The sequence below is a fragment of the Phoxinus phoxinus genome (genome assembly GCF_949152265.1).
Source record: "Phoxinus phoxinus genome assembly, chromosome: 1".
Classification (NCBI taxonomy): Eukaryota; Metazoa; Chordata; class Actinopteri; order Cypriniformes; family Leuciscidae; genus Phoxinus; species Phoxinus phoxinus.
Window position 1 is genome coordinate 23,419,441 of NC_136876.1, and position 27,421 is coordinate 23,446,861.

The 27,421-nt window shown below is 37.9% G+C and overlaps 1 protein-coding gene across 8 annotated transcripts; it reads left to right on the plus strand.

Moving 5' to 3' along the window:
- Positions 1-170: 170 nt before the first annotated feature.
- mapk8ip3 (mitogen-activated protein kinase 8 interacting protein 3) lies at positions 171-27,388 on the plus strand. 8 transcript variants are annotated; one of them, XM_079633257.1, is made up of 33 exons: positions 171-1,111; positions 5,049-5,169; positions 5,263-5,333; positions 5,590-5,678; positions 6,752-6,775; positions 7,063-7,114; positions 7,890-8,118; positions 8,502-8,604; positions 8,793-8,911; positions 11,461-11,478; positions 11,973-12,030; positions 12,111-12,263; positions 14,211-14,268; positions 14,768-14,916; positions 16,659-16,715; positions 16,911-17,081; positions 18,077-18,236; positions 18,981-19,031; positions 20,126-20,212; positions 20,298-20,450; positions 21,306-21,471; positions 21,549-21,743; positions 21,819-21,975; positions 22,735-22,854; positions 22,957-23,037; positions 23,677-23,744; positions 23,851-23,999; positions 24,075-24,246; positions 24,546-24,659; positions 25,125-25,163; positions 25,818-25,979; positions 26,056-26,202; positions 26,281-27,388. In XM_079633257.1, exons 1-33 carry the CDS (start codon positions 812-814, stop codon positions 26,397-26,399), a joined length of 3,912 nt encoding a protein of 1,303 aa, XP_079489383.1. In that variant the 5' UTR covers positions 171-811; the 3' UTR covers positions 26,400-27,388. The 8 variants fall into 8 exon arrangements, with proteins under 8 accessions (XP_079489383.1, XP_079489384.1, XP_079489385.1 ...); XM_079633258.1 differs by having other exon boundaries at positions 18,110-18,236; XM_079633259.1 differs by lacking the exon at positions 25,125-25,163.
- Positions 27,389-27,421: the final 33 nt, after the last annotated feature.

The window sequence follows — 27,421 nt, forward strand, 5'->3', positions numbered from 1 at the left end:
TATATTAAATATAACAATAACATAATTGTGGCTGCTATAAATAATGTCGTTGGTGTTTGATAGCAGCAATGACAATGAGACATCACTATTCCGGCCTGCTCCATGCAGGCGCTGTGACGTCAGCTGGCCCCTCCATCATCATCATCATCATCAGCCTGCGGGAGAGAGTCACCGACGGAAACAGCATCACGAACCCCCGCCGCCCTGTCAACCACCACCGGATTGATTTAAAATGCCAAAAATGAGCAGTCTGGCATAACGCTAGAAAGCAGTATCCGATTTTGGAACAGTAGCGGTAGCCATTTATTCCTGTATTTATTTATTTATTTATTTATTGTCCGGGTTTTTTTTTTTTTTTCCTCCATTGATTTTTCAGTAATGGCTGGGCTCGCGAGCTGCGGCTGTTGAGAGGCAGGTGCGTCGTCAGAGACAGACGCGCGTTGGGCGTGATGTGATGCGATGGATTTCGCCCCATCCCAGCGATGAGACAGACGCAACCGGGGAATAATCGAGTGCATTAGCGAGGCGCGTGTGATCGCGCTGCCGACACTGGCGCAGGACGCACGGGCGGGGAAGAGGGCTCGTCCCCTCGCGAGCGCTCCGTCTGATCAACAAATATCGAATATTAAACGTTCGTGCGTCCCGAAATCCGGCTGTTGCTGGTGAAACCGGGCCGTGGAGCGCAGCGGCATCATGTGCACCTGATGACATTGTCATGAATTCATAGAAAACATTTCGCCATTTCGATTCGTGTCGCCGCTGATTTATTTAATCGTTCTCTAATAACGAGCTTCGATCAAACGTCGCCAAGATGATGGAGCTGGACGAGGTGGTGTACCAGGATGATTACGGGGCCGTGTCTGTCATGTCCGAGCGGGTGTCGGGCCTGGCCAGCAGCATTTATCGGGAGTTCGAGCGCCTCATCAAGAGCTACGATGAGGAGGTGGTGAAGGAGCTGATGCCGCTGGTGGTGAATGTTCTGGAGAACCTCGACTCGGTTCTAACGGAGAACCAGGAGCATGAGGTGGAACTGGAACTTCTCAAGGAGGACAACGAGCAACTCATCACGCAGTATGAACGGGAGAAATCGCTGCGCAAACAGGCGGAGGAGGTAAATAATAATAATAAGATGATCTCATCGCTTATTATTTTCATACGATGTCAAGCAGGAGAGTTTGTGTTATCTGATCATAATTGAAAAAAGCGAAGAGTACCCTACCCTATAGTAGACTACTTCCATAAAATGCATATAGATATCAGTTGTCACTCTTTATTTCCCAAAAATATGCCTTAGGATGACATTTAATTTAATGCTTAGTTTTATGATCAAAGCTCTGTAGTTTTAAACATAGCATGCAATACAGTGATGACTGAAATATGTACAAATAAACGTTTCTCAAAACTTGAGGTTCCTTGTTTGATGCTCACATTTTAACATGATTTTCTAAAAAAATAAAAATAAAAATTGTATACCGGTATAGCCTATATATAATAATAATAATGCATGAATGATCAAATAAAAGTAAAAAGTTGCTTTAATCCAGTAATATGTCCATTTTGAAAATGTTCTTACAATATAAAAGTTGTTATTATGTTTATTTGATAAAAATCGTTAAAGATGCAAAATGCAAATGATAGCAAATAGGCATGTGTACCACTGCTTGAAGGTGGACATTTTTTTAATTATACTTCAGGAATTTTACCTAAAAATGTATGAAATATCAATCAGATGGCAGAAGGCATGTAGTATATTGTTTGCAACCGGTTTTTAAGCAAGGTTTTGTTGTCTTAGGCTTAAAGCTTCTATATGTACAAGAAGTACTACCTTCTTGCTTTATTTATACACAGTAACTGATGTCGTAAACAATTATTGCTGCTCTTTGAGAAGTATTTATGCCGTAACATCTGTGTTGACCTGGTCAATTCATTGTCCTTGACCCAGGAACATCCACCTGAGAAACTTTATACAGTCCTGTCATGTGCACCAGAAACCCCTCTGTTTTATCCCATAATGAACTGTATGTGTTGCTCTACCTATTACTGCTGGAAATAAATCTCTAAATCTTATACAAAAGATTGTCTCATACGCACGTCATATGTAGACAGACACTCTTATCTTTTCTTTGTGCATCGCACAGGCACTACTACTATGACCAGACAGATACAGGGAACATATGCCCTTTATGACCCTTCACAAGCATCATAACAACATGCTAACATTGCCAAAATATTTTCAAAATTTAACTACAACTAGAGCATTAATGGCATTAAGTTTTATATCAGAGTTTACACAGTGTAAGTAGGCTGTAATAATAATGTGAGTGTTTTATGATTGTAAGTATAAAGATTTAGTGTGTGAAAATAATGAGGATAGAGCGGTCAAAACTGAGAAATGTAACTTTAAGAGCAGAAATGTTTGTACCAGAAGACAGAAAGAAAATACATAAAAGGGCAAAAGAGAAAACAGAGGCTGTTTTTCAGTATCATAGATGATTCAGAGAAGGTATATGTGCTGATGGAGTGCAGTAAACTGCAGTGATGCTTCTCACTTCTCATTACTTCAGTTTCTACAGTGTGAATGCTGGGATTCGCTATGTAGATCCACACATGTGTGTAAGTGTAATAGTCTAAGTTTTCTTCTGCCTAGATTTGTTTATATAAAAATAAAAATTAATGGTTTTTTTAAACAATTTTTAAAAAGTAAAAAAAAATTTTTACTCCAGAGAAGCAGCATTTTTAAATGTGTTTTTTTCTCTCTCGTTTTATTTCTAGACAGTATTTATTCATGCTCTCATAAAATATGTTGATATACACTATATAATAAACTATAGGCCTACTATATAATAATTGTTTCACAATTGTTTCGTTCCTGTCCAAAAATAATAGATGAAATTGTAATGTAAGGGAAATTTGTACGTGGCTTGTTTATATGCAGAAAGAAATAGGCTGTGGTTTAAAATAATACGATTCATTGAATACAAATAGTTAAGTGTTAGGGATAGCTATTTTCTGTTTCATGTTTTAATGCAGCAACACAAAGATTTATTTGCTTGGGGTCTAGAGGACAAAACTGGGGGGAGGATGATGGGCGGGGGGGGGGGGGGGGGGTTATGGGTAATCAATTTTCTCATAGAAGGAGGCTGGCTGATGCTGTAACCCGATTCTCATGTTATGAGACAGACAGAAACCACAGAGTGAGAGAGATAGTGAGGGATGGAGAGACAGGGAGAGAGAGTAAACATCATTCTCCAATTTCGGGTCCTTTGGGATTATGGCAGTAGAATACAGTGGCCACAGTTAGAACATCCTTCGCACTATACTGTATTAACACACATTCTCACTCTTAGAAGAAAAGGTTCTATAGAACATTAAAGGGTTCTTTCAGGCGCTTTATAGAACCACATTTAGAATACGAATTAAACGGCTTGTAACAGATCCCTAGGGTTCTATATAGAACCCCATTGAACTTGTGTATAGGCTATATCATTATTAATCCTCCAGAGAAAACAGAATGACTATAATTAAACATTAAAATAAACTTGCAAGTTTATATGTAATTTTGCTTTAGAAAAAACGACATATCTAACAGTATAAAAGCTAAAATGTACAGATTATTTACGACATTCATGAGGTTTAAGAAGGTTTTTTCTTCAAAGGTTTTTTAATTTGCTTCATATTCATTCTAATGCATGGTGACATAACAGATGACTTGGCTGTACTCCAATTTGTCATATGTAATTTAATGCTCATAATTGTGTTAAAATCTCCTATGCCTGAAGTAATATGCAGAGACAGCTGCAAGCAAGTTTGACAGATATTTCCCCCCAAAAAGTGCAAAAACCTTTGACGTTGTTGCACGTTATTCAGATTGTTTAGGCATCGAACCAGCCTGACACGGCAACGTCAGCTCAACCAATGGCAGATGGGGAGACATGTTTGGAAACACTCATGTCTGTGCATTTAACCAACATTTCACCTGTAATGGCTTTTCATGATTAAACTGCAGTATTGAATGAGGGATCATTATGTCAAAGTATTAGCATTCTGGGATTACATTAAACAAATCTTTACATAACATCCTAATGTCAATATAATCCCAAATGTAGACATGCTGCTAATATGAGGTGGTATATATAGTACTGTAGAAATGACTTTGTCAGTCAAAAACTCATTTGAATGACATGATGGGACTTGTGTCATGTTTTCATTGAAGGGGGGTTTGAAGTGTGTAGTGTTAGATGGAGTGTGTTTGGTTTTTCCCTCTCTTTGCAGTGCTGGGATTACTGAATTCCAGGAGGTTGTTTGTGGCTGGGCCACACCACAGAAAGAGCCTATTGTGTTCCACTTAAATCCTTGCAGCTCAAAGTCACCACACACTGCACGTGGAGTGTGTGTGTATGTGTGTGTTATGTACCCTGTAACTGTTTGTATGTGTAAATGTGACTGTATTGTATTCAAAAAACAAACCCTTCTCCAAATGCATCTTTTTGTCCGTCTGTCTCCCATCCGTCTGTCTGTCTGTCTGTCTGTCCGTCTGTCTGTCCGCCTGTCTGTCTGTCTATCTATCTATCTATCTATCTATCTATCGTTCTATCTGTCTGTCTGTCTGTATCTATCTATCTATCGTTCTATCTATCTATCTGTCTGTCTGTCTCTCTTTATCTATCTATCTGTCCGTCCGTCCATCCATCCATCCATCCGTCTCTCTTTATTGTTCTATCTATCTATCTATCTATCTATCTATCTATCTATCTATCTATCTATCTATCTATCTATCTATCTATCTATCTATCTATCTATCTATCTATCTATCTATCTATCTATCTATCTATCTATCTATCTATCTGTCTATCTATCTGTCTGTCTATCTGTCTATCTGTCTGTCTGTCTGTCTGTCTGTCTGTCTGTCTGTCTGTCTGTCTGTCTTGTCTGTCTGTCTGTCTGTCTGTTTGTCTCCCATCCATCCTTCCATCTCAGGCTTTCACCTGATTCAAGCTGTTAGTTAAAGGATCTGACCTTGTGTGAATGTGTGTGTGTTTGTGTAACAGAAGTTTATTGAATTTGAAGATGCCTTGGAGGCAGACAAGAAGGAGTTGCAGACCATGGTGGAAACTTTGGAGCTACAAACAAAACAACTGGAGCTGAAGACCAAGAACTATGCTGACCAGAGTGAGTGCACTACATCGAACTACATTCACTCATTGACACAAACAGAGATTTGAGTATCTTTCACTATGCATCCGTGATGTCCTTCTCTTGTAGTCTCTCGTCTGGAAGAACGAGAATCAGACATGAAGAAAGAGTATAACGCCCTTCACCAGCGTCATACAGAGGTCAGAAGAACCCCCATCATGCAGTTTTTCTTTTCTTCTTTCTTCTATTTTTTTTTTATCTGCTAAAAATTGCTCTTTGTGATTATGATCTTGATAAAATGATTTTGGGCATGGAAAATGAATGGAAACATCATGGAAATTCATTGGTCTAAAGGTGTGGGGACACTATTAGCAATAACTCAAAAGTTACAAATACAAAGCTCCACTTCTCGAAAAAGTCAGCATAATACACTAACATTGATTTTATTTTCTCCAGATGATACAGACATATGTGGAACACATTGAACGCTCAAAGATGCAACAGTCAGGCAGCAACCAGTCTGAATCCACAGGCTGCGGACGGTCGTGAGTAACTTGTATAATCCGCGTGATCCATCCATTCCAAGCCCTTGTTTAAATTAAGAGTTTGGAATGTGCATTTGGAATTTGCATGTTTCTTTTGGTCTTGAGTACCGGTAACATGTTTTGTGGGTAACCAGTTTAATTAAATATTTTTGAATTTCAAACTGCAAACTAATATTCTCTTATTTTGGGACACCAGCTATGATGCTGTATTGCCGTTTGGATGTATGTATCAGAATAGTTTAGATTTTGATGATACAAAATGGCCCATTATTGGAACAGTTGTCTTGGAGACAGCGCTGCTAGGCGCTGGGTGATGATGCTCAGTCTGTTTGTTTGTCATGTCTTGCTTAGTCAGATCTAGTGTTGTGGCTGGCTTATAGTCATACTCAATTATACACACATCTCCACAAGTTTCACACATTTCTATTTTAATTTAAACAGAGTCAGCTGATTTCAACTAATTAAACATTTTCATAGACATACTTACAGGCTCATATTGTTGTGAGTTGTGAGAGTGTCAGAACTGATGGCTTTTGCCTAAGAATAAACAAGATTTCAAATGCTGTAAACATAGTTTTCTAAAAAAATTGTTTTTATATATAATTGAATTATTAATTGATCAAATATGGAGCTTTTAGCTTTTTATAGCTTTAGGAGTTTTACCTTGACATGTCTGAGCTGAATTTATCTGAAGTTATCTGCACTGATTACTCATTTACCCACAGAATGTAAAAATATTTGTGTAAAATTTTAAATACACACATATATACATTTAATATAAAATAAAATATTATTAAATAATAAATGATTCAATGACAAAAACATTTTTTTATGAAATAAGAAGTTATCCAATGACAGTTCCTCTTTGAGATAATTAACGTGTTATTTGCAATTTCATCATGTTTTCAACATGAATCATTTCCATAATTTTTTTTACATACTGTATATTGTATGTGACGTGACTTTATGTCCTGTGTAAGTAATGTGTCACTGTGTTTGTGAGTGTGTGTGTGTTCACATTCTTTTTGTCTCTTCCTTTCTTTCTGTGCGTGTGCCGCTGTGTGTCTCTGCAGTAAACGACACAACTGGAGGAAAAGGTAAAATTGCCCGCAATCTCTGACAGTTTCCCAAACCCCTGTCTCTGCAGTCCTTTTATCTCCCATTTTGCTCATTTGAAATAAAAAAATGAACCCCCTGCCCATTCACGCAAACGCCCTGCCTAGTTTAGCAGTCTTAGTGTCAGAGACTAAGAAACCTGTACCTCTTTCTCCTAGGTTTTGTGTCTTTATATGTTTTCACCCTGTCCATTGAGTTTTTTACTCATTTTCATATGCCAATTTAGAAATATTTGACCTTCTACATATATCTGTTTCTTGTCCTGCAGTAAAACAGAGCGCCCCCCATCACTGAGTTTGTTTCCTGGCGGAGATGGCATGGTACGTGGGGGTCTTGGGGGGGCTAGAATGATTTCGTCAGATGTCTGGCTTTCCAGCGATCTCAGCAGACCTGTCTACGCCCCTGGCTACCAGGTGTGACAGATATGACTCCACCCGAAGCGCCAGGGGAGGAGTCATGATAACCATCATTCTGTCAGACACTCCTGCTTGTGTTGAGATCAGGTTCATGGGTGGTTGTTCGATAGTCACCAGCAGGCCTCCAAGGGTCCATGATTTTGGCCGTCCATCCTCTCCCTTGCTCTCTGATGTTTTTTTTGTCTTATTTTAGCCTTTTGAAATGTGTTTAAAACAAGATTATTTTAATAAACTGAATACATAATGATCTGTTTTTTGAAGGAAGAGAAGATATGAGTTGTTCACTTCCTTTTTTCCAAAATGACTCAAGTCACATGAGTATTAAGCAATTTGAGTTTGTTTGACAAAGCTTTTTATCTGCGGACCTTTCATGTTGCCATTTCAGCTTCTAGGATTTTTGACTCAAAGATAAATATATTTTTATTTGAAGGATATAGTTGTATTGCACAGACATTTTATCATTTATAAATGTTTTATAAACGGTTTTACATTTACATGTTTGAATTTGTATGACAATATATTTTTGCCTTGCTAGTAAGTCTAAATATTTGTTTATCAAACAAGTCAAAGCAATATCAAATTTACTAGTGTAGAAGATTAAGTTTAGAAGTTTAGCTGAATATGTTTATTATCAAAACGTGCGTGTGATATGTGGTTCCCTTTCGTTCCCTTTCGTAAGGAGGATGGTTCAGATTCGGACTCCGTCGCAGCCACGCCCAGCAGCACAGGCAGCAAATCAAACACTCCCACCTCGTCTGTTCCCTCGGCAACAGTTACCCCTCTGAACGATGGGCTGGTGTCAGTGGAAGAGTTCAACAAGCCCCGGGGCTGGGGCCGCAAGAATGCAAAGCGTCTTAGTAGAAACATGGAGGTGCAGGTCTCTCAGGAAACCAGGAACGTCAGTATTGGTGAGAAAGAGGGAGAATAATTGAGGCAAAGAATAATCACTGAATAAAATTTAAACAAAAAATCCTTCATAAGATCCTTCAGAAATCATTCTAATATGCTGATTTGGTGCTCTTGAAACATGTCTTATTATTATCAGTGTTGAAAATTACAGTGTGGATATTACTGATATATTTTTTATGAATTCTTTGATAAATAGAAAGTTCAAAAGAACAACATAATATTATTTTTCTAACAGTGTAAATGTCTTTACTGTAATTTTTGATCGATTTAGTTGATCTTACTACATCTACAGATTTACAAATAATGCAAAATTAAAATTTTCCCTGACAGGACAATGATTGTGTGTTCTTCTTTTCAATCGTGTGTGTGTGTGTGTGTGTAGGTATGGGCAGTAGTGATGAATGGACAGAGTTTCCGGACATTATAGACTCAACACCAGAGCTAGAAATGCGCTTGGACCCTCGAGACTTCGAAAGAGGAAACAGGTAGACGGATGCACATCATTCACATGTGTGAACAAACAGTACAAAATACTCAAGTTTAAAGTACAAAAGGACCATCAAAATCAAAGTTACAGATCATTAAGAATACTGTTTAGAAAGTTGCTTTGTGTAATGTAGGGGATTCAAGCTTTGAAGTGAAATAATGATTGAGAACTCTTGTTCCTTTGAAGTCCTTCTCAGGGCATAGTGAATGAGGCATTCGGCATCAACACAGACTCTCTGTACCACGAGATCAAAGACGCCAAGTCTGACATCATCGGTGATGTGGACGCAGGAGCAGAACTTCTCGGTAAGCTTCATAGTTCAGATGATGACCTTCATTAAACATTTTACCTCAGCAGTTGATTGACACTTTCTCATAAATGCAGGTTATCTTGTTTTATATGTGACCTGAATGATTTTTCATTTTTTAATATATATATATAAGTGCCATTGCCACGCGCATGGTGCCATTGCTAAGGCTTTTCTTGCTTGCACTTTGAACTGCATGCCTTTTGTCAGGAAGCCCACACTGCTGGACGTATCCTCAAAGCAAGGTCTCTTGGGATATCATGTTTGCTTTATGGCTGTATCTCTTGCCCCTAAGCACATTTTTGTGTGATGTAGTTGTTTAATTTGAGTACTTTCCGTTATTTACGTTGGCGGTTTCTGATTTGTTTTGTTTCATTATCAAGGTAGAGCTGTTGATTTGTTTATCTCAGTGTGAAGGTGGATCTTTCTTTTGATTGGCCGTCTCACTCACTGACCCTTGACCCCTCTCTGTGCTTCCTTCCCGTGTGTGCTTCTCTCGGCCACGCCCCTAGGGGAATTCTCAGGTGTGTATCTGATCACTGATTGGTTGGTATTTTTATTTCTCATTCTTTTTTGCTCCTCATGACATTTGCATGGATTTAACATAACAATACACATTAGAAAACACAATTAGTCATATAAAATTACAGTTTTTTTTTCTCAATAGTTAGGTTTTTTTTCAAAACTCTTCACACAGTTCTCCTAACCAACTTTCAACTTTTTCACATTCAAATGCACTAAAACTACCAAAACACTTCATACATGTGTCAAATCAAGTCATTATTCCATAACACACTATTTCACTCAAAGGTTTTCATCCAACAAACACACTGTCACTTATAAAACACAGACCTAAAAAACACTAACATCAGGTAGCATTATACAATGTCTATACAAAACACGAATGACACTCTCTACTGCTTATAAATCACTGCAGTATGTTACATAGCCCATGTTTACATTACACTACAAACATTTTTCCTAAGTTTTCCCATTTTGAATGGATGGTAATGAAATTGAAAGACTGTAGGTGTTTAGTTACATTTAGATTCAGAATATATTTTAATATGGTATTGCTGTATGTTGCACATTTCTGTCTTATTCATTTGTATGTTGTACTAGGTTCTGAACTTATATTTAACAGTTTTGTAAACATGTGCGAATTTGCCTGTAGTACATAAAGTTTTCGTGGTGTTTGTGTTTTAGTGAGAATTTTTTTTGTCATTTCAAAGAATTAGTCATTGAATGCAATTTGGGCAAAATAAAATGATTCACAGTTTAGCCCACATAGACTGATGTTGTAATCACTGAGTGAAGAGTTGTGAAAAAGTGACCAAAGTATTGAGAAATGTGTCCTAGAGATTTAAAAAAAAAAAACTGTAAAGACCACATAAACTATACTTCAGAAACACATAACATTAAAAGGTTACAATTTATTTTAAAGTGTCATTGTTACAGTGTAATTATACATTTAAACACTGAGTAATATTAATTAACTACATGTATTTAAAATAGTTTTAGGGTTATGATTAGGTTTGGTTATGGATTTGTTGCTTGTAATTGTGCATATTTTATAGTTATTACTATAGAAACTGCATGTAACATGAGTAACAAGGACACTGTAAAATAAAGTGTTAACCGTTAAAAAATTATTTAAAACACTTAAAAATGCAATACTTTTCAAAAGTTTGGTGTCAGTAAGAATTTATTTTAAAGAAATGAATGCTTTTATTCATCAAGAACTCTTTTAATTCATCAAACGTTACAGTAAAGGCATTAAAATAGTTACAAAACATTCTATTTCAAATAAAGGTTGTTCTTTTGAACCTTTTATTCATCAAAGAATCCTTGGTAAAAATGTATCAGTTTCCACAAAAATATTAAGCAGCACAACTGTTTTCAACACTGATAATAATAAGAAATGTTTCTTGAGCAGTAAATCAGCATATCAGAATGATTTCTAAAGGATCATGTGACACTGAAGACTGAAAATTCAGCTTTACCATCACAGGGAAAAATACACTTTAAAATATACTCAAATAGAAAACAATATAGCAACAATATTCCATAATATTTTCATTTTTGATCAAGTAAATGCATCCTTGGTAAGCATAAGAGACTTCTTTCAAAAACATAAAAAATCTTACCAACCCCAAACTTTTGAATGGTATTTAACAAATAGCTCCTTTGTAATTGTTAATGACAATTATTTGATTAAAGATAAAGGTCTGATATATTAAAATATATTTTTTAGTGTAATAGTGACAGCTGATGATTTGTTTTATAAATTTTTCTTTAAAAAATAATTTATCAGGTGTGTGTGTTCCTATTTGTATGTGTGTGATGATAAATATCTAACATGTGCTTGTCCATCTTTCTCTCTTGCTCTCTTCATCTTTATTTCTTCTCTTTTCACTTCCATCATTATCTTCCTCTTTTAATATCCTCTTCTGTCTTCAAATTCATACCTTTACTCCTCCTTTTTTTTGGCTGCCTCCTCTCACCTCGCCACTTTTCCTCTCTTTCCTCCTCGGCTCTCTATTTCAGTCCGGGATGATTTCTTTGGTAAGGCTCATAGCCTCCTTTTCCCCCTCACGTTGTTTTCAGTAAGACATTGTGACACTTTCCTGATTTGTAGCGATGCTTTTTGTGAGATGTTCTCTTGTGCCTCTGCTCTTTTAATCCTATTATCTTCTGCTGCTCAGTGCTGTGCTTTCAAATGCATGGCTTTTCGGCTCATATGAATCATATTATTTTAATCAAGTCTGTTTGGATGTTCTACAGTCCACTTATCAAGTTAGACTGTGATTATGTCCCTGTAGATGTTCTGTTTAGTCAAACCTTAAAAGTTAATAGTTAATGCAACAATAAAGAATTGAGCTGATTTCACTCACCTTCTTTTTTATTGGCCCCTATTAATAAATGTACTGTAATTTTTTGTGTTTGTGGTGTAATTTCAAACAATTGTGATTTTGTAGTTTTGAATCAGTTTTGAATTCATCTGAGATTTACCAAGTTCATGGTGGTCTGTACTCCTGCTAACTCTGTATATCCCACAGGAATGGGGAAAGAGGTGGAAAATCTACTAACAGAGAACAAACAACTACTGGAGACCAAGTAAGAGATAGAGACCGTGTTTGTATTTGAACATGTACGTATGCGTCTGCATGCCTGACAGATTAATTTGCCCTGTGTAGGAATGCACTAAATATTGTGAAGAATGACCTGATTGCTAAAGTGGACGAGCTGTCGAGTGAACAGGAAGTTCTCCGGGAAGAGCTGGAAACATTGAAACAGTCCAAGACCAAAGTGGACCAGAGAGTGAAAGAACTGGAGGAGGAGCTAAAGAGGTCTGGGACTTTTGCCTGTGTTTGTTTGCAAGGGTTTGTTCCTGTCCTAAAATTGACATTTTGTCAATTGATTTGTCCTCAGGACATTGAGGGAGTCCTCCCAATAATTAATTATGACCACACTGTCTCCCCAAAATGTGATAATATTAATGGAGTTCTGCTGTTGACTCTGATGGAGTCCATGTTGGTCAAACAGTGTTCGTCAATGTCAAAATGATTGAGATGGCCAATCAAATCAAAGAAGGCGAGCTTTACTGTTCAAAGAAGCCGAACATGAATTCCAACTTAACATTTCAAGTTTTAAGCTTGAAAGGGTGTGAGATAAGACACTGAAAAGAGAACTGAGAAAATGGAGGGCTTATAAACAGGGAATGTGGAAAATTTATTTTATTATTTCATTATTTACTTCTTTTAAAACTTGAGCGCCGTGTTTCTAGAATGCCTTGTAGTGTGCGAGATGCTGAAACAGATTTGAGACATGAGCACAGTGTTCAGAGGCGTCCAATCCATCTACCACATGTTTACATAGAAAAACAATGGAAAAGCAGCACAGTTGAATTCAAAAATGAATTCTGTGTGAACATCCCCTTTAGTCTGTTCCTTTGAAAGTGGTTTGTGGTGTTTTTTTAGAGTCTCTGTGAGTCTAAGGCTCTGTTTACATCTGGTAGAAGATGGGTTTTGGTTGATCCGGATCACAAGTGGATGACGCTAAATACAGGTGTAAACGGGGTCTAAAACATTTTGAGCTTGTCCACTTTCAACCACTTCCAGAGGTAGTTGAAAACGCATTCGACCAGATTGCTTTCTTATGCGTTCAGACGGCCACAAAAGTCCTCCTATAAATGGGATCATGTTGCTTTGTTGCTGCGTGTCGCTGACGGTGTGAATGGGGCTTTAAGGTGCATTCACACTACAAGCGACAAAGGAACATGATCCCATTAATTTCAATGAAGAGTGGGCGATTTCCGGCGACACGAGCGACAGCGACTGTTGGCGACCGGATTTGGCGTGTCAAGCGATGCAACAAAGTTGAGATCTGTTCAACTTTATGCAAATCAAGAGCGACTTTCGAGAGCGACAACCAATAGGAGTAAAGACAGTGGAGTGCACATGATCCGTCGCTCTTCGGTGCCGAGACACGATTAAGGAGAAGCTCATTTCAGCAGTCAGCAACTGTCCTATAATTTATGATATGTCTCCGTGTACATACAGTGGTACTCGCCGTGCTGACTCCGAGCCTGGATGGTTTCGTGAGCCCCGATAGACCGACGTTTGCCCTTTTGCTGCACATAAATAGCCGCGACGACAAAGAACGCTCACTGTTTCTCATTCATCTTTAATTTTAGCCATTTTATGTTCTGATTACATTTATATTTAGACTTTTCCTTCCAAAATGTTAGTTTGTAGCGACAAGAAAACTGATTTGTTGTCTACAACATGGGGTAACATCCGTAAATGTCATTCACAAAAGTTACTAGGCACCCAGTGGGAATGCCCACTAGCAACATCACCGCCAGCCACTGGCGACATCCAGCAATAAAGTCGCCTTTTATGCGTAAACGTTATGGGAAAACGTATCAAACACAGTGTTCTCTCACCATTCCTGATTTCTAACCCGCACTCACAGAGCAGAAAGATTTTTCTGTCATCTCCGGTATCGTTCATATGTAAATTGCGCAAGCTTATTTCATCCATTAGATCGAAAGATCTGAAAAGCCCATAGATTCACCAGCCCATAGACCCTCCCCTCAATAAAATCAGGACAGACGATGTTGAAAGTGGACAAAAGACACGGATTAAAACACCAGGTGTAAACGGGAATGCGTCTCCCTCGTCTACTTGTGATCCGATCGACCAAAGCGTATCTTGCTACCAGGTGTAAAAAGGGCCTAAAAGTCTCTGTCACTCCACTCTAATTAAAGTCTGAATGTCTCCATTTGATAAAAGGTTGAGAGCTGAAGCATTAGGAGCATCTCAGGACTCTAAAGATGAGGGTGGAGAGGATGTAAGTACAACAGTCTCATTTCAAACACCTTTGCTCTGCTCCAAAAACTAATGAACTGCCTCACCGATGTGAAAAGCTAGTGATAATTGAATTATGTCTCCTCCAAGAACACCTTGTTTTAACTCAGTTCAAAGGCAGCATAGCATACAGTATCCTTCATTAAGAAGGCAATCACACTCACTAAGTTTTGAAACGATGCTTTTTCTTATATCATTAATAACATTAATACAATTTATGACTTTTTAAAGTGAGATTTTAAATGCAAAGTGCAAATACACAGTCAGTTGTTGAATGTGTGTTTTACCAATCACTTCTACAGGCCTTGCTCTAACCGTTTTTAATTAAAATGCAATGCGCAGCAAACCTTCAACCTTCTCACAATGCTTCACTACCCACATATTTGATGCTGTGTAATGCTGAAGGGCTTATGCACTAACCTCTGCTTCACTGCTGCTGTGTTTTGTGGTGCTGCTCTGTTCTGTGTGGCTCTGTGGTGCAGTACTCATCTCCACTGCAGGACGATGTCGCCATGACGCAGAGACGGCGGTTCACACGTGTAGAGATGGCTCGTGTACTGATGGAGCGCAACCAGTACAAGGAGAGACTGATGGAGCTTCAGGAAGCTGTGCGCTGGACCGAGATGATCAGGTGAGGGAGAAGCAGACACATACCTAAAATCTCACATCCAAATCAACTTTCATTTGGATGCTTACAAGCTTCTGGTATCGTGCATCTAAGCATGTGAACAAAATCTAAATGACTTCATCAATACAACACTCATAAAAAACGGTCAATAGGGGTGTAAAATGTATTGATGCATATTGATGTAATGCATAGAATGGAACAAAACCCTTGTGTACATAACTGATAACATAAACTACAATTCAAATGTTAGATTTTTTTTTTAAGTTAATACTTTTGTTCAGCAAGGACGCATTCAATTTTGAAAATTACAAAAAAATTATATTTCAAATATATGCTGTATGAACTTTCTGTTCATTAACAAATCCTGAAAAATAAAATGTATTATGGTTTCCACAAAAATATTAAAGGAACACCACTTTTTTTGGAAATAGGCTCATTTTCCAACTCCCCTAGAGTTAAACAGTTGAGTTAAACCGTTTTCGTATCCATTCAGCCGATCTCCGTGTCTTGTGGTAGCACTTTTAGCATAGATCACCAATGAACTAAAAGTTTGGGTCAGCAAACTTGGTCCTGGAGGGCCGCTGTCCTGCAGAGATTAGCTCCAACCAGGTCCAACACACCTGCCTGAAAGTTTCTAGTATGCCTTGTGAGACCTTGATTAGCTGGTTCAATTGTGTTTAATTGGGGTTGGAGCTAAACTCTGCAGGACAGCGGCCCTCCAGGACCGAGTTTGGTGACCCCTGATCTATGCTAAGCTATGCTAAAAGTGCTACAGCCAGACCCGGAGATCGGCTGAATGGATTTGAAAACGGTAAAACTCAACTGTTTAACTCTAGGGGAGTTGGAAAATGAACCTTTTCCCAAAAAAAGTGGAGTGTTCCTTTAAGCAGCACAAGTGTTGACAATATGATTGACAAATGAGCAGCTGTTGATAAATCAGCAGCTCAGCATTGATAATAATAAATGTTTCTTGAGCAGCAAATCATAATATTTCTAAATGATCATGTGACACTGAAGACTGGAGTAATGATGCTGAAAATTCAGCTTTGACATCACAGAAAAAATACTGGAGTAATGATGCTGAAAATTCAGCTTTGACATCAGAGAAAAAATACATTTTCAAATATATTATTTTACTGTTTTTGATCAAATAAATGCAAGATTGGTGAACATAAGAGACTTCTTTCAAAAACATAAAAAAATCTCACAGACCCAAAACTTTTGAACAGTAGCATAATTATTAGAAACACTATTAAGTATTACATGGATTTGAACTATATTATATTGCAATTCGTACTTCATTATTTCAGGAGGAGTGAACACATATAATCTTTCAATAACTTAACTTTTAATTAATAAGTAGCAGCTCAACTGGCATCAGCTGTTTTGGCATCCCTCCACCATAATAATTTAGGCATCAATAAAGTGTAATAAGATTTATATTCGCCCCCATCCCTTATTTGGCCTAAATGGTCTGTTATTATTTTTTCTTTTAGATTTTGTTACCTTCTAAGGCATTTTTTAAATTAGTTTGGCTGTACTCCACAGTGACTTTCTTAAATTCTTAAAACCAACAAGAAAAAAATAATTGTGATAAAAAATTTTTTTTTGCCATATCGCTGCCCTCGAGCCCCTCCTCTGTTGACAGCAAACCAAATACGTTTAACCTTAAAGATTACATGGGCAAAACTTTTTTTTTTTACAGTGCAGACTTCATGTTATTTTTGTCCGTTTCACTTCCACAGGGCATCTCGGGAGAGTCCTGCTCTACCAGAGAAGAAGAAATCTATCATCTGGCAATTGTGAGTATTACGACAGATTTAGACATATTGTCTTTGACTCTTAAATCAGTATGTTAAAGAAGTGGATTGATTTCACACCATTTATCACACCACGTCTTAATGTTAAAATAGAGTTTTGTTACTTATGTTATGATCTACATTTCATCTGTGTTTTCCTGTTCCTTTACCTACTTACTTTGCTCTGTCTCTCTCCAGCTTTGCACGTCTTTTTAGTTCATCTGCGAGCCCTCCTCCAGTGAAACGCCCGTACACCAGTGTCAACATTCACTACAAGTCTCCTTCTCCTGCTGGCTACAACCAGAGACGCTCCCAAACCATGTGCCAGATCTCCACTTCCAACTGCATACTGGAGTTCCTGCCTGAAGAGTGAGAAGAGACATGCACACCTGTCTGTGTCTTTGTCCCATATGTCCTCATGTCCTCATCCACACATCCACCTGTCTGTTTGTCCTCCCTCTGTGTCCTCAAAGTGTATTCTCTCTCTTTCTTCTGCTCAGGCAAGCTGACTCCTGCTAAATGGTGTGTGCTAATGCTGCATTTGACTGTTAGCTGTTGCACACTCACACGTTTACTTAGCTTACATACGAAATATCATATTGTATTTAAATAAAACTAACTAATAATAAAACGACAGACTAACTCTAACATAACCTCTAAAAGGAAACGTTTCCTTTATTTTTAGAATAAAAATACATTGAATTTTTTAATCTAATAATTACTTTATTTAGGTTGTGGGGTTCAATTCTCAGGGAATACATCATGGTAAATGTGTATTATTCTTTTAATAAAAGCATCTGCCAAACATTGTTATTTTATTATTATTATATAATTTATTAATATTTTAAATTAGCTTTTATTTCTATATTTTCAGTTTCTCAATTTTAATTTTAAATTTATTTTTCATTTTGGTATGTGCTTTTTTGATATGATGTTATATATTTTTATTAAAGTGTATTTAGTTTTAGCAATCTAATCTGTTTATTTAAGCTTTATTTCATTTAACAAAAAATATTTTTTAATAGTTTTAGTAAACAATAATAACACTGCTGCCAACTGAATAAATGTGAATATTTGATTAATTCATTCACTAAGTTTTAAATAACATTTTTAAACATCAGTTCACCTCAACACACATATCAGATGTTCTTTTTTTTGTCTGCTTGCCATCCATTAGCATGAAATAGCATCTGCTAAATGCGAAAATGTAAGGGAACTATATCACATCATGTTTTCACATCACGCTGTGTCTGTAGCATTTCTTTTTGGCCTCTGCTGGCTGGCTGGCTGGCTTTCTCGCTCTTTCGCTGACTGCTCCTCTCTCTCTCTCTCTCTCTCTCTCTCTCTCTCTCTTCGCCCTGTAGAATGCCCAGTAACGGTGTTGCGTCTCTCCTCAGCGATTCTGCGCTCTGTACACGCAGAGAGCAGCGCCGAGAGCAGTACCGGCAGGTGCGTGAGCACATGCGCCGCAAGGACGGCCCCATGCAAACCTGTGGCTGGAGTGTCCCATCCCGATTCAAACAGGTATCTGCCCATATGTTGACCCTTCACCCCTGACCTCTGTAAGCAAATCTCCACACAGAGACTGGAGTGCCACTGTTTTGCACAAATAAAGTGAAATAGAGAAAAAAATCAAATTAATATGCAAAGTGCACTTTAGATATGCATCCCAGGAGGGATGTGTCTTAGAGTTGCTCCTCCCAAGATCAGGGATGAGCGTTTGATTTTATGTAGGTGATGATATGAATGGCTTGTTGAAGATGTGCGAAAGCAATTGAGTTAAAAACAAATGTTTTGTTACACTACTACTAACAAAAAGTAGCTAAGTATGTAACAGTATCAGATGGTTTATCACACTGATAAAAAATATAATTGGTGACAGGATTAAAGTGAACTTAATTGTGCAATAAATCTAAAAAAATCTTATTTAAAAATCTTTCAAAAATAGTAATGAAGAACAGCATTTCACTAAAAGGAAGTCACTTTTGTTAATTGAAATAAAGCTTAAAATAAATGAAATACTATTTAAATATTAGATGTTTTATATTTTATAAAAAAAATATATAAACTTTTTTGATATTTTTATAAAATGAAAATTACAAATGTTTCTTTGGCAACTAATTGAAATAAATGAAATGTAAACTAGTTAGCGAGTCCATGGTGTGCTGGTGTGTGGCAACAGTGTTAGGGTTGGCATGGTTGACAGTGTGTTTGTTAGGGTTGCCGTGGTGACAGTGTCGCCGTGGCGCTAACTGTGATCTCCCACAGAATGGCTCCCAGGCGGACAGCACTCAAGATGCCACCGTGAAGAGGACGCAGGCAAGTCTGAGCGGCAGAGGACCAGCATGCACCTCTCCCACCCTGTCCCTTTAAACCCCGGCCCCAAACCTGACTCAGCCTCAGTCAGCAAATCATTGCGTAGACACAGCAGAAAACTGATATAGCAGAAAATGTCTTTGCTGAAGCTGAATTTATCTTTAGGAATTAAACCTCTGGTATTTCCAGCTGTTGACATGCTTTCCTGCTAACAATGCTTTGCTAACACTATCAAGTTAACACAATATTTAGTGCATTTTAGACATGTGGCTGATTGTACAGTTGCTTACAACCTACAATGACATAAATGTGCCAGACATCATAATTTAGATGCCAGCGTTATTGCAAAATGTCAACACGTAAATGGAAAATGGAAAATTTAAACATTTTATTTACCCTACAAACAAAGTACCGTCTATCAAAATATCATTCAAATACAATGGTACATGAATATGCTAATCATTCAGCATTTAAAATGCAATCGTATTTTGGAGTACCATCTGAAACCACTTGTACCATAGTACTGCCAGATTACTTTTTTTGTAAGAAGATAATAAATATACATGATTATTGTAATCCAAAATATAAGCCACGTTTAGTTGAACTCAAATGGTAACAGTTCAGAACAAATTCCAGATGTTTAAAATGTAGCAAAAGCTCATTTTAAAATATTCACATCACAAAATTGAAATCCTGTATACAGGACACAGTCCTAGATAAAAGTAAATTAATTCAGATTTTTCTCTCAGCATTGTGTAACATGATATCCTCCTGGTCCGGATCAAACCTTCCTCCATCTTAGAAACGCCTTCATCATGATTTGCTGCTCTCTCTCTCTGTCTTTCAGAGGCGTTTGCTGACTGTACAGTAGATTAACTCCTGTCATTGCGCATGCATCTGCCTTGTAACCCTCTAACAGACTTTGATCTGCTGCTCTGGTTTGCTGTTCTTGGTTTCCCCTTTCTCTGTCTGCCCTGGATAAAGGCAATCTTAACCAGGGCATGATGGGAGTATGGCATCTTTCTGCTTGTAGTGTGTTGCAGTGATCTTATTTACAAAGGCCTTGTAAACATCACCGCCTTCCTGTGTTCTCTTAGGCCAATGAGAAAGAGGATAATCGTATGAAAAACGTCCCTGTGCCAGTGTACTGCCGCCCTCTGGTGGAGAAAGACCCCAACAGGAAGGTAGAAGACGACCGACAAACACACGCAGACTATTGGTTCTGAGGTTGTGAAGTTCTGAACTCAGACTCTTGTTCTTCTGACACAGCTGTGGTGTGCTGCCGGCGTGGATCTCACTGGCTGGAAGACATCCAATCAGGAGGCTGCAGCTGTGAAGCCATCCAATGGCTCCGATCCCTTGACTGGTGCAGACGAAGGCGGAGACGGCAAGAGTGAGCAGAGCTCACCTGAGAAAAAGAAGGTAAATGGATTTATTAAAAACACAAGAATAAATTTATCTTGAAGAGATGTTCAAGCTTTTTGAAAGAAATGTTTTTATTCCAGGAGGCATTACATTTATCAAAAGTGTAACTAAGTGACAGTAAAGACATTTAAAATGTTACAAAATATAAAATTTAAATAGTTTTAATGGTGTCATTTAGAATTTTCAATTAATCAAAGAATCCAGAACAAATTATCACAATTTCCACAAAAGTAATAAGCAGCACAACTCTTTTTGATAAACTGATCAAATGTTAATATGTACCTTGAATGCAATGGATTAAAGCGTCTGCCAAATGCAAATGTAATGTTCTCAACAATGATAATTATAAGAAATTGGCACCAAATTAGCATATTAGAATGTTTTAAAGGATCATGTGACACTGAAGACTGGAGTAATGATACTGAAAATTCAGCTTTGACATCACAGGAATTAATACAATTTTTAAATATATTTAAAAATAAAATAAATGCAGATTTGGTGAGCATAAGAGACTCAAAACCAATACAAAATCTTACCAACCCCAAACTATTGAATAGTAGTACACACACACACACACAAACACACACACACAAATTTTTCTGCTAAACTTTTCACTCAATGTGTTATGCAAATAATACAGTTTTTAATTTACTGTATTATTTATTTACTGTTTAATTACTTTTTAATTTAATTTAATATAATTGTTTATGAAAGTCACTATCTCAAAATGGGTCTCAGACTTTTCACAGATTACCCATCTTTCTTTCAGTAGAAAATGCTAGAAGTGAATTTTAAGCATCATAAACGATGAACTGAATGAAATCTAAACATTGGTATTTCACCCTCTTCTAGCCTAAAGAACTGCATGAAACTGACTCCATGAACAGCCGCGTGTGGATTCTGACCAGCACTCACTCGGCCAGTAAAGTGGTCATTATCGATGCAAACCAGCCCTGCTCACTAGTTGACCAGTTTAACGTGTGCAATGCCCATGTGCTGTGCATCTCCAGTGTACCAGGTTAGTGTAGTCCTAAATACAAGTAAATGCACTGTCGATTGTAACAAACACTGCACTGTCCATGTGTGTGCATGTAGCGGCCAGTGAGAGTGATTACCCAGCAGGTGAGATATTTCTGGAGCAGCAGGGTGGAGATGGCGCCTCAGAGGAGAAGGGTGGAGTGGAGGGCATGTTGGCAGGGATCACGATCGTGGGCTGTGCCACTAACTGCAGCGTAGTGCGCAGCAACTGCTCCTCTCGCACTGACACCCCCGTGCAGGACCGAAGCCAAGGTGGGCAAACTGACTATAAACGTATGTTCTGAACCTGCGAGACTACATGTTGGTCATCATGTGCTTGGTGTTTAGCTCCTACAGCTCCAGTGTGTAGAAGCTTAGCTGTGTCACAGTCTGCGGAGGAAGCGACAGAAGCCATTGAGGTGTCAGAGGAGACGGGGCCAAATGAGAACGTGGACAGCACCCTCAGATCTTTCACCGAGCATGTCTTTACTGACAACTCACACAGGTACCTTACATATAGCCTACCTTTAAAGCCATAAAAGCTACTTTAGATAAAAGTGCCTTGCAAATGCAAAAATAGAGATTTAGGTTTTTGCACAGATATCTTTCAATTTCCTAAACCAGTCATCCACTATTATGTTTTTCTGACTGCAAAAGGATGTTTTTTATTTGCTGAATACTTTAGGCAAGTGCGTAGAATTTAGGAGGGACGCTAGAGCAACTACGGAATGGTGCCTAGCAAATATTTAGATTATATTAACATATATTTAGATAAAACCACTGTTATTGTAATGGTTTAGAGTAGACCATTGACATTATTAGAAGTCAAACTAAATATGCTAGAAAACCCAGTATAAGCGTATTTAAAATACATGTGCACAGTTTTCTTTCTGAATCATCCAATTAATTTTAACCCTGCCTGTGAGTGCTCTCCATATATTATGTATTATGTACTCTGATGCTGATGTATGAGCGATGTTAACAATTGCACTGCGGACAGAGTAAACAGTCTCTATTAATAATCCTTGTCCATGGATAAAGTAAAGAAGACTAAATTTTAATGTTGTTGTTTTACATAGTCAGAATTGTGTAATTATTACTCCCTTTATGAGTTATTATGAGTTATGTTGGCTACCGTATCTATAATTTTTTTTTAAAAATCTATCCTATGTGCAAAAATGGGGATGTTCCCACCAATATAAAAATCAAACCTACGCCCTTGACTTATGATGTGTTGAATTGAAATGGTCTACTCTGCCATCAGTGATGCAGGTGTGCCAAAGGAGCAAGTGACATCAGCCCCCACAGACTCGGAAGAGGCAGGAGACGATCGGGCAGGAACAAGTGCTGCCCCAACCATGTGGCTGGGAGCCCAAAACGGCTGGTAGGCATTACATCTTCAATTGTATTTTCACATTATAAAGTCATAATTCCATTTCCAACATTATATCCACCATATAAAATACACTGTAAACTCTGTCCACAGGCTTTATGTCCACTCTGCAGTGTCCAACTGGAAGAAATGCCTCCATTCAATCAAACTCAAAGACTCTGTACTGAGTTTGGTGTAAGTAGAATCCTAATGAACTATGTGCACTACCGCCGGTTTCAATTGTTTTTATTGTTTTTGAAGGAAGTCTCTTATGCTCACCAAGGCTACATTTATTTGATCAAAAATACAGTAAAAGCTGTAATATTGTGAAATATTATTCAAATTTAAAAGAACTGTTACATCTATTTTAAGATGTCATTTATTCATGTGATGGTAAAGCTGAATTTTCAGCATAATTTATCCAGTCTTCAGTGTCACACGATCCTTCAGAAATCATTCTAATATGATGATTTGATGCTCAAGAAACATTTATTATCAATGTTGAAAACAGCTGTGCTGCTTAATGTTTTTGCAGAAACATACTTTTTTCAGAATTCTTTTAATGAATAGAAAGTTCATAAGCATGTTTTTGACATAGACATCTTTTGTAAGAGTGTAAAAGTCTATACTGTCGCTTTTGATCAATTGAATGCATCCTTACTGAATAAATTTAAAAATATTACTGTCCCCCAAACTTTAGAACAGTAGTATATATATATATATGTATATGTTTACATGTTTACCAATAACAAGTATAGACCATAAAGAACAATAACAAGTATCACAAGGTATATTAAATATTCTGTAATAATTCGTTGTCTCTTTGTGCTTCAGACATGTGAAGGGGAGAGTTTTGGTTGCATTAGCTGATGGAACACTTGCAATCTTCCACAGAGCTGAAGGTTTTCATCATGTTAAACTTATAAGAAAAATAACTGTCATTTATTATTAAAGCAGGGTTTTGCTGTAAATATTTGTATTCATGCTCTCCATAATGTGGAAACATAGATGGACAATGGGATCTATCCAACTATCATCTAATGGATCTGGGAAGACCCCACCACTCCATTCGATGCATGGCCGTGGTTCATGACAAAGTCTGGTGTGGGAACAAGAACAAGATCCACGTGATCCAGCCCAAGAGCATGCAGATTGAGGTGAGTCTCAGACAGCGAATGTACCTTTGTCTTGGGACTTTTATTTGATTTTATGTTTCTCTCTCTTTCATATAGAAATCCTTTGACGCTCACCCACGCAAGGAGAGCCAGGTGAGGCAGCTGGCATGGATCGGTGATGGTGTCTGGGTGTCAATCCGTTTGGATTCCACGCTCCGCTTATACCACGCACTCACACACCAGCATCTACAAGACGTGGACATCGAGCCTTACGTCAGCAAGATGCTGGGTAACGCTTGCTTCTGTCACTTCAACACTTCTTATTTATAGCTTCTGGTTAGAGATGAGTTTAGTAGGGATGTTTGCTGAATTGCCTCCTCTTAGCATTTAAGCTTTAGCTTGGCAAAATCATATTTTATTTTATTCCTCCAGATCCTTAAAAGCAGTTCAACTGAAAGTTTTATTATTATGCTAATCAATTATTATATTAATTTATTGACGGAAACATTTAGCCTAATATATATATAAAAGATCGGTAGTCACAATATCGGTAGTTTTACATTCTGCTGTGTTGTCTGTGATTGACAGGTACAGGAAAGTTGGGCTTCTCTTTTGTCAGAATAACTGCCCTGCTGATTGGAGGAAACCGCTTGTGGGTGGGGACTGGAAATGGTGTCATCATCTCAATCCCTTTGACTGAAAGTACGTCTGGGGCGACACACTTCAGTGTTCACATGATTATCCTAACCTTTTCCCTTTCCATTGATCAACCGAAACATGTCCCTGTCATTGGTTTATGCTGGTTAGCTCTTCTTTGGTGATCGACCAGCATGGTCTTTATTCTGAAGCTTGCTAGCCAATGAAGTCTTGCCGGTTAAGCTAGTAAAGAGGCTTGAATCTCACTAACTCTTCAGCTCATTGGGTTGCCAACACCCTGGGATTAACCTGCAAACTTTAATGTCATCATCCCAGATCATTAACCGCTAGGTCAACCTCCTTAATCCATTAATTACCCAACAAACCCTGTGTTGCCTCCTGTCATCTCCTTTCTAGCTTTTCTTCTTTGTTCCTTTTTCTCTATTGTACCACTACCCTCTTTTGCTCTGTCTCATAAGTGTTGCTCTTTTGCCCTGCCTTGTTCCCCTTCCCACTTCCTCCTTCCTGTAGCCGTAGTTCTTCATCGAGGGCAGCTCCTGGGACTGAGGGGTAAGTGTGGAGCGTTACGACTGTCATTCTTGTAAGATCAGTTACATCACACTTCTTTTGGGAACACCTTGGTCTTCTTTAATTTATTCCATGGTTCAATAAACTTTCTTTCTTTCAGTGGTTTTTAGCATGTTTTGGTAATGGATGACTTATTTCTCTGTGCATTACTATATTTATTGTTTATTTAAAATGTTGTGGTCATTTTCCCCCCACTTATTTTCAACAGGGAAATGCAGTCATATAAATATAAATCCACATATACATATTTATCAGATAAATATATATTTCACAACATAAATCTAATATAATTGCTAAATCAAAAATATATTCAACAGACTATAGAAATGTATAAATGTCTATATATATGTATATACACCTTGGCCTTATTTCATTACTTATTTCAATAAACTATTTTTCAGTGGTTTTATGTTTTTTAGTAATGAATGAATTGCCTCTCTGTGCATTACTATCTTCATTATGTACATTTTAAGTGTTGTTATAATTTTTATCCATGGATATTTTTTGCATGCTGTGAGCTTTTTATTAGTTTTCCTCTTCAGCAGATTCATTTCTTTACTTAAGCTCTGGCAGTTCCTGTGAGTTTCTGCGATTGGTCATTGCGCTTTATGATTGCTGGTTTCTGTTCTCTTGTAGCCAATAAGGTGTCACCTACATCGTCAGGGGGCGTGATCCATGTATATGCGGATGACAGTAACTCTGAGAAGAGTAGCTTCATACCATACTGTTCCATGGCCCAGGCCCAACTCTGTTTTCATGGACACCGAGATGCCGTCAAGTTCTTTGTGTCAGTGCCAGGTGAGTGTCAAATCAATGAGTATATTATATGCTGTAAACTGTGTCAGTCCCAAAATATGTCATCTTTTGTTTCCAGGCAATGTGCTGGCAACCCTGAATGGTAGCGTGTTGGACAGCCCATCAGAGTCTCAGGGGTCCTCGGCCCCAGTGGACACAGAAGCTCAGAGTCTTCAGAACGTACTGGTGCTGAGTGGAGGAGAGGGTTATATTGACTTCCGCATTGGTGAGAAGCAATTAATAAGCGAAATTAGCATGTACATTGGGTCATGAAATCATAACTTATTCATTCTGTCATTCTCAGGTGATGGTGAGGATGAGACAGAGGAAGCAGACAGTGAAGCTCCTCAGATGAAGCCAGCGTTGTCTAAAGCAGAGAGGAGTCATATCATTGTGTGGCAGGTGTCTTATGTTCCGGAGTAACACGGACAGACACCTCCTGCCTTGCCCCCCTTTCCGCCCCCAAAGATAAAAGTATGAATCCTTTCTGTAACTATGCCCCGAATTCTGTACCTAAGCTATGTAACTACCACGGCCTTGTAACTACCCCTTTAAAGTCTTATATTGAACCCTTCAGCCTGTATTTTCCTACCCTCAATTATAACTACCTGTACGATCCTTCAATCCACCCTGTGACATTCCCTTCCCAACAAAAACACAAGGTTCAAGAACTTCCTGCTACTTATGACTGAATGGCAATTTCAAATGAAATGCATATAAACAGCTTAAACAATACCAAACTACGTTCCTGAAAGAACTACCCAGTTTTTGCCAAATACCGTGACCTTTGTTTTTACAGTCCCTCAGCACACAGATCACTCAATGGTATGAACTCATTGTGAACTCAAGAGTTTCAGAGATGAGCGGAATCATTTTGAAAAACCAGCTAGATGAATATTGGAATTCAAGAAGGAAAATGCAAAAGAGACTTATGTAAATACTGGAATAAATCATGCACTGCAGAGAGAAATTATTGAAAATGTGTGGATAATCAAATAAATGGTGGCCAGGATTTGTGGGTAATCTAGCACAACCCAAACATGTCCCAGTGGCATTTAAGATCATTAAGTAAATATGTAAAAGAATGATTTTTAAAAAAGCACACAAAATCACTTTAACCAGTTGCAGCTAGCCCTTTTTCAACCCAAGTGAAATGTGTGCTGACTGGACCTGCTAACTTCCCTTTGGGATTAAGCATGAGGTTAACAGCTGAACTGAAGCCTTCGATTGGTTTGAAAGAGATGGACGTCCCGCCCAGTCGCCTTGTATGTAAATCATCACTCTGTGTTCTCTGTGTGGTTAAGTATTAAGAAATAAATGTTTATGTGCTGAATGCTTCTGTCTTCAATGCTATAATTTGTTGAAATGCTGTCATAATGTAATATTTCATTAACACAAATATATTGTAGTGGAAAATACTTTACAGTTCAAGTTTTTTTTTGATG